The sequence below is a fragment of the Mirounga angustirostris genome, unplaced genomic scaffold (genome assembly GCF_029215605.1).
Source record: "Mirounga angustirostris isolate CCGP_5_RB_7025 unplaced genomic scaffold, mMirAng1.0.hap1 SCAF_13, whole genome shotgun sequence".
NCBI lineage: Eukaryota > Metazoa > Chordata > Mammalia > Carnivora > Phocidae > Mirounga > Mirounga angustirostris.
In genome coordinates this window covers 58,899,818-58,912,284 of record NW_026991721.1, presented here as the reverse complement: position 1 = coordinate 58,912,284, position 12,467 = coordinate 58,899,818, and the positions used below count along the sequence as shown (strand labels likewise).

General features: G+C 40.9%; 1 protein-coding gene across 6 annotated transcripts in view; it reads right to left on the bottom strand.

Annotated features, from left to right (window-relative positions):
* The window catches only part of LOC123857439 (E3 ubiquitin-protein ligase TRIM34), a 40,737-nt gene that overhangs the window by 26,350 nt on the left and 1,920 nt on the right, over positions 1 to 12,467 (bottom strand). Inside the window, exons 2-5 of one of the 6 annotated variants that reach the window (XR_010406996.1) lie at positions 10,227 to 10,325; positions 7,896 to 8,384; positions 6,957 to 7,052; positions 5,632 to 5,862 (exon numbers count right to left, since the gene is read on the bottom strand). Coding sequence is in view for 5 of the 6 variants with exons in the window: in XM_064577029.1 (XP_064433099.1) it covers positions 5,632 to 5,862; positions 6,957 to 7,052; positions 7,896 to 8,087 (519 nt within the window). In the remaining variant the exon portion in view is untranslated. The other 5 variants (XM_064577029.1, XM_064577031.1, XM_064577032.1 and 2 more) reach the window with 5 other exon arrangements.

Genomic DNA, 12,467 nt, shown 5'->3' with positions numbered 1-12,467 from the left:
CTAAAACATGTAGTGATTAGATTGGAAATCAAGAACTTCCTGCAAAGAAGTCAGGTCCAGATGGCTTCACTGGTGAATTCTGCTAAAGGTTTAAAGAGGAAATAATAGAAACACTTTACAAATTCTTCCAAAAAATAGAAAGAGAGGTTACAATACCTGACTCATTCTATGAGGCCAGTACTACTCTGATGCTAAAACTAGACAAAGGCATCACAAGAAAAGTGAACTACAGGCCAGTATTTCTTATGAATATAGATGTAAACTTCAACAAAATATTAAAAAACTGAATTCAGCAAAATATGAAAGAGTATATATACACCATGGTCAAATGGGATTTATCACAGAAATGTAAGGTTGGTTTAACATAAGAAAAGCAATTAATGTAATTCATTGTTATTAATAGAATAAAGGTAAAAACCACGTGATGATATTAATAGACACAGGGGAAAAATTTGACAAAATTCAACATCCCTTCATGATAAAAACAATTCAAAAAAGGAATAATAACAACCCACCAGGGATAGAGGGGAACTTCCTTAGCCTGATAAAGGGCATCTATGAAAAACTCATAGCTAACATCATCCTTATGATGAAAAACCTAATGATTTTTCCCTGAGCTTAGGTACAAGACAAGAATGTCTACTCCTACTACTTCTATTTAAAGTGGTACTAGAGGGCGCCTGGGTGGCTCAGTTGGTTAAGCGACTGCCTTCGGCTCAGGTCATGATCCCAGGGTCCTGGGATCTAGTCCCACATCAGGCTCCCCCTGCTCTGAGGGGAGCTTGCTTCTCCCTCTGCCTCTGCCTGCCACTCCCCCTGCCTGTGCTCTCTCTCTCTCTGTCAAATAAATAAATAAAAGCTTTAAAAAAAATAAATAAGTGGTACTAGAGGTTCCAGTCAAGGCAATTAGGCAAGAAAAAGAAATAAAAAGCATTTATATTGGAAAGAAGTAAAACTATCTCTATTTGCAGAATACATAGTTTATATATAGCAAAGTTCTGCTCCATACACTGCCTTTACGTAACCTCTTCCACTTCTTAAATTTCAGCTCACATGCAGGTGCTGTTGCTCCCAAACTTTATATAATCTAATCACGATCTATGGTCTCTAATCATGTATACAGGCTAATATAATAAACAAAGAAGAAGAAACACTAACCAAAAGCCCAGAATATCTAAAATATAACCTACTATTCACCCACTATATTGTGTCCTCTCTTATGTCCACTTGTCAAATACGTTACCAATATTCACTTAGTCCCTGTCCCAAACACTAAAACACCCTACTAAGGCAGTCCATTCCACATCCTTAACTTTTGGCTAATCTGCATTTCCACATCATCACGACTATGGATTTATTTGTTTTCAACGATATATACCAATATATTTGGCCTTACTCTTAAATGCCACCAGCTGGGTTAACCAAAACAAAGGAATGGTTTTGCTTCCCTGTATTAGTGTAGTTTGGTTGTATATGACAAAGAAGCCAACTAACATTGCCTTAAACTACCCCCCACTTGCCACCCCTCCCCCCCAAAAAAAACCATGTGGCCAGAGAAATACTATTTCAGTCACAGGTGGATATGGAAGCTCAAATGCTATCATATATGTGGCTTTTCTGTGTCTCATAATTCTCTTTTCTTCCCTGTCTGTTGACTTTATTCTCAGACTTTAATTGATAGCAACTTGAAATCTCCTGGTTTAAATTATTTTCACTGATATAATTCACATGTAAAAGGACAATTTTCTTCAATGAAGTGACAATACAATTCTGGTGCCTAGAGCCACTGACCAAAATTGGGTCATATGCCCAACTTCTAATGCCCAACTTTGTAGTCTGTGGAAATACAGGAATTAGATAAACTACTTTACCTAAGATTAACCTATGCATCCTCCATGATGCTGATTATCTTAGCCCCAAACAAGTACATGGATAAAAATAGACATGCTGTGTTTCTTCAGAAAGAAATCCCAGGAAAAGGGGCAATGGATACTGAACAGATAAAAACAATAGGTGCCATGTTCACTCCATCATTTAACTCCCTATTGTCATTCATTCATGTGTCATGCTACAAAATTTGAAAAACAAAAATGGCCCAATGTAATAATACTATTACAAAAACATTAAGAACAGAAGTGCCTCCTTTCTAAGTCTCATCTAAATTTTCATCCATTCTCAAGTTTGGCAATTCTCTGTTAGCTCATTCTTCCCAGTTAGTTTTGAGTGTAGCCCTCAAGCAAACAACAGCCCCTCTAGCAAACAATAGGCATATAATGAAATGACCCATCCAAATCACTACAATGAAGATCCAGACAGAAGAAAAGCTGTTTAAGAACTTTCAGGAAACAAGATTATGAAGGGACAGCACCACAATCAATAGCATATATCTCAACATGTTGGAAAGGAACATCCAAACTCCCTAATCTAGTAAAAGAGTAAGTTCCTTGGTTAGCCCATTTGTCATTCTTTGAAGCTGTTATCTAAATGTGGGAAGTTAATCCCACAAAATGTATAACATTTATCTACTGAGCACTGTTTTTATTACAAGTAACCAGGTACCAACTTAAGCTGGCTTAAGAAGAACAGATGCCTGGAAAAGTGACATAAACACAAGAGTCTTTGTGAAGTTGGCAATAGAAAGAGTTGTGAAGAGCTTGTGGATGAACTATAAACAAGGGAAAAGGAATAAGCCTGCAAAGTTTTTGTTTTTACTCAGATATAACAAAATACCAAAAAAAATCACCTTTTATAGTGTACAATTTAGTAGATTTTAGTATATTTACTATGTATATTTACCATCACCACTATTTAATTCCAGAACATTTTCTATTGCAAAAACAAACCTTACTCTCAGTAGCAATCATTTCCTATTGCCTCCTCTCCAGTCTCTGGCAACTACTAATCTCATGTCTGTGTCTATGGATTTATCAATTACAGACTTCATATAAATAGAATAATACAATAAGGGCCTTTTTGTGTCTGTCTTCTTTCACTTATATTTTCAAGGTTCATCCATGTGGTAGCATCTATTAGTGCTAATTTCCTTTTACAGCCAAATAATATTACATTGTTTGGGTATAACACATTGTGTTTATTCCTTCTTCAGTTAATGGAGAATTGGGTTGTTTCCACTTTTGAGCTATTATGAATAATGCTGCCATGAACTTTTGTATACAAGTTTATGTGTGGACATGTTTTCATTTCCAGGAATGGAATTTCTGGGCCATATGGTAACTCTATCAACTTTTTGAGGAACTGCCAAGCAGTTTTCCAAAATAGCTTCACCATTTTACAACTTCACTAGCAATATATGAAAGTTCCAATTTCTGCACATCTTTGTCAACTCTTGGTATTGTCCATTTTTTTTTTTTGGTTTTGGTTTTACCTTTCCCCAATGGCTAAAGATATCAGTCATCTTTTCATGTGCTTATTTACTATTTATATATCTTCTCTGGAGAAATATCTATTTAAGTCCCTTTTTAAAAAAGATTTATTTATTTATTTGAGATAGAGAGAGCAAGTGAGTGGGGAGAGAATCCCAAGCAGAATCCACGCTGAGTGTGGAGCCTGACTCAGGGCTTAATCTTCTGACCCATGAGATCATGACCTGAGCTGAAATCACAAGTGGATGCTTACCTGCCTGAGCCACCCAGGCACCCCTCAAGTCCTTTATCCATTTTTAAATTAGGTTGTCTTTTTATTGTTTTTTTTTAAAGATTTATTTATTTGAGAGAGAGAGTGCACGCACAAGTCAGGAGGAGAGGGTGGGGGAGGAGCAGAGGGAGAGGGACAAGCCAACTCTGCGCTGAGCACAGAGCCAGATGAGGGGCTGGATCCCAGGACCCTGAGATCATTACCTGAGCTGAAATCAAGAGTCAGATGCTTAACTGACTGAGCCACCAGGTGCCCCAGGTTGTCTTTTTATTGTTGAGTTGTAAAAGGTTTTCCCTATATCACGAATACTAAACCTTATCAGATATATGATTTAAAAATATTTTCTCCCATTCTGTGAGATGTTTTTTCACTTTTACATGGTGTCCTTTGAAGCACAACAGTTTTCAATTTTGATGAGCTCCAATTTATTTTATTTTTGGTTGCTTCTGTTTTTGGTGCCGTATCTGTGAAGTTATTGCCTAATCCCAAGTCACAAAGATTTATACCTATGCTTTCTCCTAAGAGTCTTATAATTTTTACCTTTTTACTTACATTTAGATTTTTGATCTACTTTGAGTTAATTTTTGTATATGGTGTGAAGTAGGAGTCTACCTTCATTTTTTGGCATGTGGATATTCTGTTTTTCCCAGCCCAATTTGTTGAAAAGACCTATTGTAGTTTTTATTAAAATTTGTTTGGTGGTATAATCACTTAGAGATCCTGGTTTTTAAAAAATGCAAAATCTGTTACTATAATGGGTCTGAGGACCTAAGGTTTTTATAGCACTCCAGGTGATTCCAATACAAAAAAAGAAGATTTTGTGACCTCTGCCCCAGAGTAATCTGAAATCAAAAAAGAAGAAAAAAGTCAAGGGAACTGAAAAAAAAGAAAACAGGAAAAAACTAAGATACAAGCATCAGAGACAAAGGAAACAAGCCAACATGTGAAAATCAATTATCCTTCTGCTTGATATCAAGAATTAAAAAAAAAAAAGTGGGGCGCCTGGGTGGCTCAGTTGGTTAAGCGACTGCCTTCGGCTCAGGTCATGATCCTGGAGTCCCGGGATCGAGTCCCGCATCGGGCTCCCTGCTCGGCAGGGAGTCTGCTTCTCCCTCTCAACCTCCCCCCTCTCATGTGCTCTCTCTCTCATTCTCTCTCTCTCAAATAAATAAATAAAAAATCTTAAAAAAAAAAAAAAGTGTTTGGAAATCCAGAAAAGAAAAGGAAGAAGATAGGGAATCAGGTAAAAACTATGAAAAGTCTGGAATTCCCTGAATGACCATCATACATCATGGCTCAGAATCACAGTCACAGTATTAATGCTTCAAAAAAAAAAAAACTGTTTAAATTTTAACATTAGTTCGAATTGTTGCCTCAAGTGTCTATAAATTTGCACCAGCATGTTTTCCTGACACCAGCAACCTTTCTGGCACACACACACTCACATACACACTTGCACACAGACTCTTACCACTCAAGTATAATACCTCCTATCCATATATTTGCCCATCCTCCTAACAAAAGGCTCAATGTTCTATCTCTTCATGTTTAAAAAAAAAATCTAACAAGAGAAGTTTGTAATAATAAATACAGATTTTTTTTAATTAAAAAAAAGGGATAAATTTCTTATACCTGAAAATGCATGTATTTGCCTATGGCTAAGATGAATGAAAAGAACTTGAAAATTATCCAACACTGGATCACAGATAATAGGGGTCTAGAGAATATCACTGGATACCATGGATCTTCTCTCCAAGGTCAAATGTATTCCCTTACTTCATAAAATAATAAAGTAGGACACTCCCCTGGAATGCTTATGTTCGATGGTCCATAATATCTTGAATGGATGACAAAGAATGGCTCCGCAAAGCCAAAGGAACCTCTTAGTGTTAACACCAAGATTAGAGCCCAAGGACACAGAAAAGAAGGTAGCTTAGACTGTATTTCAAGAATTCCAGATTGGAGCATTCCTCTTACCTGCAGCAGGTCCACTGTTGACCATGTACGGCGATGCTCCAGATCTGAGATGAGTTCTTTCACCAACTGGTTCTGCTGAGCCAGCTCAGCCTCAGCCTCAGCCAAGCTATCCAGTATCCTCTTCTCCTCTTCTTCCAATTTTTGCAGTTCTCTCTGCTCTTCACTGTCCAGGATGCTTCTAAGCTGATTGAATTCCGTCCATATCCTTTGTCTCTCAGTCTGTATCTGGTACTTCAAGGTTGGACAAACAAAAGAGGTAAAGAGTCTATCTGCCTGAAAACCTACTGTATAAGGGATTAGGAGCCAAGAAAAGAAATTTTTTTTTTTTAAAGATTTTATTTATTTATTTGACAGAGAGAGACACAGCGAGAGAGGGAACACAAGCAGGGGGAGTGGGAGAGGGAGAAGCAGGCTTCCCGCTGAGCAGGGAGCCCGATGTGGGGCTCGATCCCAGGACCCTGAGATCATGACCTGAGCCGAAATCAGGAGCCAGATACTCAACCAACTGAGCCACCTAGGTGCCCCTGGCACCATTTTAAATGACTTCTCCTTTCCCATCCCTACTTTCTCTATTCTTTTTTTTTTTTTAAAGATTTTATTTATTTATTTGACAGAGAGAGACACAGCGAGAGAGGGAACACCAGCAGGCGGAGTGGGAGAGGGAGAAGCAGGCTTCCTGCCGAGCAGGAAGCCCGATGCAGGGCTCGATCCCAGGACCCTGGGACCATGACCTGAGCCGAAGGCAGACACTTAACGACTGAGCCACCCAGGCGCCCCAAAAAGAAATATTTTTTCACTGAGTTCTAACCAAGAGGGAAATGGAGCACGGGGGCAATTTTTGGGAAAGCTGGGTATTTTTCCTACTATTTTCCCTTTAGTAAACAGGCCTCAGACTGTCTTATCTAGGCCAACCCTGGGATGAAATGTAAAACCTAAGTGAGGTTTAGGTTGTAGATGGCTGTATTGGACACTCACACCTCCCTGCATTACCACACTTCCAAGTTTGAACCTTGGGGAAAATCTTGGTCCTTTGCCCAGTGTCTTTCACTGGAGGTGTCAGAGTCTCATTGGAAAAGAGGAATGGAAGACAGAATTTTCCATCCTTCCTCACTGAAGAGTCTGTCTTTATTCTCAATTCCAAATACCTGTGTGTCCACTCTCCAGCCTTCAATGTAACAGAGACAGGACAAAGAGGAGAACTAATCAAATGGCTTCTGGACGCATTCTGTGTCAGGGAACAAAGAGGAAGGGGCTTCCTTGTGATTTGGACTGAAGGTCCTGCCAAGATTCCTGTGTCAAAAATCCCTTAGAAAGTCTCTTCCTACCTTCCAGGAAGTCCTCTCTTCTCTGATGTCAGCTTCCAACTTCTCAGCTTTCTGCTGCTCCTTCCTTAGCCTCTCCAGAGCTGCCTGAAGCTTCTCCTGTGAAAGAGAAGTCACATCAGATGACTCACATCAGATGACTCACATCAGGACTCATCAACAATCTCCGAACTTTTGCAGCAAAGAATAAATGGGGAAGAAATCAGGCTGATCCCTGAAGAGACCAGTTTACAGAAATTGTGATTAGAATCTATGATACAGGAGAAAACCTAAGGAGAATACATCCTTTGTTCCTGGGTGTCACCATCCCTCACCAAGAGTAGCCTAATTCTCTCTTTTCATAGAGGATTGATTCTGCAGTCCCAAGAAAAATCCTATACTCTTACTGACACTCTTTCCACATCCAATCCACAATGTTGAAGAGCAACCATCCTGCTGAGGGGAACAATGAGAGCCAAGCTCTCCACTCATATAACAAAAGGGAAAAAAAAAAAAAGGAAAACCTCTCACTCTTGGCCAAGAGTCTAGGCTCTAGACTCTAGGCTCATTCCCCCCCATTTTTAGGATTTCTTTATTTGAGAGAGAGTGGGGGGAAGGGGCAGAGGAAGAGAGAAAGGGGAAGCAGACTCCCCATTGAGCCTGGAGCCCCATGTGGGGCTGGATCTCATGACCCTGAGATCACAAGCCAAGCTGAAACCAAGAGTCGGAGGCTTAACTGACTGAGCCATACAGGCACCCCAAGGCTCATTCTTTATGTAAGTGGAAAGAATACACAGAAATGTCCGTCAGGCATTGGAAGCTGAGCATAGTGTAAGAGACATACATGAAAAGAGATTACAGGGCTCAGTACCATGGTGCCAAGCCGTGTACAGAAGGATGGAAAGGTGAGATTTCCCACCAAGTACCATCTTCCTCCTTTTCTCCCTCCATCCTGGGCCCTACCTGACATTCCTTGACTACTTCCTCCACGAGGTATGTGTGGTGACCACGGTGCTCCTGAGACCGCTCACAAAGCCAACAAATGACCTTCCTATCCTCCTTACAGAAGAGCAGGAGTTTCTCTTCATGGTGCACACAGAGGTTTCTCTTCAGCTCCTTCTCTGGGTTCAACTTGAACTCTCTGATTCTCTCCATTATGTTGACCAGATGCTGATCAGGACCTAGGTTTCCAAGTGAGTATCTGATACCACACACAGGACAGCTGCTTTCCTCTCCTGGGCTGATCTCTGACTCCTTGGTGTCCACAGTGATGCAGGCTTGACAGAAGCTGTGGCCACAGTCTAGAGTCAGGGATTCTGTCAAAAGCTTCAGGCAGATGGAACAGGACACCTCATCTTGTATGTTCAGGATTTTTAAAGCCTTAGTACATCTCCCCTGGCTTCTTCCTGTCCTAACTCCTGGAGCTCTTCTTGCTTAAATGTTCCTGGATGGCTGGGCAGATTGAAAGGGGATGAGGTAAGAATGGCAGGAGTAAAAAGGATTTTAATTGTACAGATATTAAGGATTGGTCAAAACTGAAATGTTGAAGGACAAAAAAGAAGAGAGAGAAAAAAAAAACAGAAATAAAATTCAGTGGCCTGGGTAAACTGCTAATGCCTCAGGCTTCCGCATTTGCTCTTCTTTAAGCCTGGAATGATCCACCCCTGGATATTTGCATGACTTCCTCTTATACTGCATCCAACTCTCTCCTTAAATATCATTTCATCAGAAGGACCCAATGATTACTTTATCTATAACACAATTACCAATATATCATTCACTACACATTAGTCATCCTTTTCTTATTATCACTATATAATATACTATATCTTTTCCTTAAATATCCTACTCCTAAAATACAATCCACACATAGATTAGGCACTTTGTTTTTATTCATTCCTGTATCCCTAGTGCTAGAATGCACAGGAACACAACCTTTGATGAATATATAAAGAACCTCCTCATTTCTCCATAGGTGATTAGACCTCTTTTTTATCAGCATTTCATCTTTTTGTTCCATTAATTATCTGTTCTCCAATAGGTAAACGTTGGGACCACAGATACAGTTTCAACATAAGAAATGCTTACCTCCACATATACCTGTCCCATACAGAACCCTTCCATTCTCTCATATTCACTCCCAGAGACACTCACAGAAACAAATGCCACAGTAGGGAAGGAATTTTACCACTAAGAATTGTAGAACTAGTTACAATTTATAAATCACTTTGACCTATTTATTCTTTATACAAAAGTTCTTGGGAAATAGAGTACTTTATTGAAGTGTGTAAATTGAATGAAGTAACTTATAAAGATTATTTCATTCAGTAAGTTGAATTAGGGTGAATACAGTGTCCACAGGATCCTTTTTCAGAGGTCTGGTAGGTGTGATAAACACTACCACCCAGGGGTCCCTGTTTTGGAGGAACTAATAATTTGCCAAATAGGAGAATATCAAAGATATCCCCCTTGAATAAGTAAGGATTGAACTAAAAGTTGTAAGAAGGGATATGGAATGAGAAAGAGTAAAAATATATTTTAGAGAGAAGAGGTCACATATATGAATGCCCTGTTGATGGAAGACACAACATCTTCTACAGATCTTAAAATACCCGTATGGCTGGTACACAGAGAGCTGCTAGGCTTTTGGCATTAATAGGCCAGCAGGGACCAAAAATGTGACACTTCCTAAATGATGTAAAAGAGACAGCCTCTCTCCAAAGAGCAGGGATCAGTGTTGGGAGTTTGTAGGACAGGCTGCTGGAGGGAATGAGAAACAGACGAGGCTGAGAGAGAGGGTAAGATAAAAGGGACAGGATTGGGAGTTAGGTTGGATGTACGGGAACAAAGGGTCATCATCAGGCTTAAGTCCTTTCTTCCCATAAAAAGGACATGGATATTACCGTCTCCTAGCACTCTGTTTTATTTTTATTATTTTCGGTAAGCACAGACCTCCGCTTCCACAAGTGGGTTGTGACTCGTGTAATGAAATATTTGCCAGTAGGGTGCTAGAAGCTATGTTCATGGCTCTTACAAGGTAATCAGTCCACCGGCCCAAGACTTACCTAAGCTGTGTTAGTTTCATACATACCACGTGGTCTTGTTCTCTTACAAACGGCCAGATGAAGGAGATAACGTCCCTCCTATACCACTGTATGGACCCTCCCTGGGAGCTCACGTGAGGCAGCCGTGCTGCTGTGTGGCATCTCCTGTCCTGTAGGCCCCAGCTAAGCTACGTGAACCTGACTGGTTTCTGTCCTGCTAAGTCACATGAGTAGGAATGACAAACCAAACCTAAAATTATTCCTGGTGGTCAGTCAGAAGGCATATCACAGGGTGGCAGCACGGAGATGCTGCTGATCCTCAGAACCCGGACTCATTATGGACAAGGAACTGTGAGGCAAAAAAAAAAAAAAAAAAAGGAAGATCTAGTAGATATTAATCATGATACTTGTTTTAAATGATTGAACTCTATCCCCCACATGGACATCGCCTTGTGAATGTGACCTTGTTTGGAAATAAGGTCTTTGCAGATGTAATCAAGTTAAGATGAGATAACACTGGAATAGGTGGGCTCTCAATCCAATGACCAGTGTCCTTTAAGAAGAGGAGAGGGTGCACCACATACAGGGGAGAAGGCCATGTGGCAATGGTAGCAGAGACTGGAGCAGTGCAGCAACCAGGCAAGGCATGCCAAGGACTGCTGGAAACCACCAGAAGCTAGGAGAGAAACATGGAACAGACTCTCCCTCGGTACCTCCGGAAGAAACCAATTCTGCCAACACCTTGACTTTGGACTTCTGGCCTCCTGAACTGTGGGAGAATAAATTCCTGTGGTTTTAAGCCATAATTGATTATAAAACCTTAGGAAAGTAACACAGTTGAAAAGGTCCGATGAAGAAAGAACTGAGGTTCGTAACAAACTATAATCTTCCCTTTGCTCTAAAAAGAGAAAATAGGGGCATGATGAAAGCTGTATGGAGATAAATTTAGGTCTAGAAATATGCTCACTTCTCCAATCATCCATTAAGTGAACCTGGTGAAAGATAAAGCTGAATGTGGGCTGATCAATGTGATCTAGCCAATGGTACGGATACTGAAAATTGTCCTATGGTCAGATCAGGCTTTAATGACTGGCAAGACCAGGGGTTTATAGGACATGATAATATCCACCCCTGCTCACAACTGAAGCTATAAGCCAACCATAGGCATGGGGTTCTCTGTTATCTTTCATTCTATTCAGTATCCAACCAATGCTGAGAAACATCTCAAGTCTATGGGGAAGTGGACCATGCATCCTATTATGGGGTTATAAACCTCATGTTCACAGTGGGGCTACAAGAAGTTGATGTTAAAGCAGTTGCCACCACACTGGCCACAGAAGGGGGAAGGTACAAAGGAGGCAGAGTCCCCACACATGGGCAGTGACCCCACCAATGCCCAAGATTGACCTGAGAGCCCAGCAGTGATCAGGAAGGTAGGAAGGGAATACAAGTAGTATCTGCCTGATGGGAGTCCCAGGTCAACGGGCGGCCACAAATATCCTACACTTGAGTTTTCTCCTAACATCAGGACTCCTGAAAATGCAACTCTATGCCTCTCTGCAGGTCACATAGTAAAATAAAAGTGTCTCCAGGAAGTGGCATGCAGGGAAGGATATTCTTTGAAGTTTTAGACAGCATTCTAGACATTTCTCTTGGTTTCCTGGGCCAGGAACTGCCCCTGGGGAAGTCGGACCTGTTTTTGACATGGAGAGACCTGGGGAAGTCAGAAATATTGCAATGCTCCCTCCCCATAACTCTATATTGAGAGTTCCTGCTTCAGCAACTCCTTAGAATCCAGGGCTAAATCTGTGCCTGCCCCCCCCCCCCCAAAAACACCCCATTCATGACCCTCTCTCCAAGAGCTCTAGCTCTCTGGTAAATATGTTTCTAGAAAGTAATATTTTTAAAAAGTCATTTTAAAGAAAGTCATTTTGTAACATAGGACCACTTTTATTAAATTGCTCCTGGTCTCATTAGTTCATCAGAAGACACTGAGTGTTTTCTTCAAATTAGTCCCAACCATTTCCACTGCCATCCCCCTGGCAGGAGCCACCTGCGTCTCCTGCGTGGATTCTGGGTAATGGTTCTCCCTGAAACTATCACTGCCCTTTCTCAGTGTCCTGCCATCGCCGTTCTCACGTCGCTGACTAGAGTGCTCCTCAGAGCAGACACCAGTCCCGTCACCCTTGTGCTCAAATACACGTCGTCCAGCGTGAGCTGGTCGTCATCACCACCAGTCAGGCTACATGACACATTCCTCCTCCCTGCCTACTCCGCCCCAGCCCACACTGGCCTCTTTCCAATCCGGGAGGAAACCCATGCTAAAGCCTTTGAATCCCTCACATTCTTAAGATTCTACTCAAATATCTCCTCACAAGGAGGCCAGTTGCAAGGCCTTTACCAGGTCACTACATTTGACACTTAAAAACTGTTACCTCATGCTATTAGTCACCTTCTTGTATACATATCAATTATTTGTTTGTTTACAATC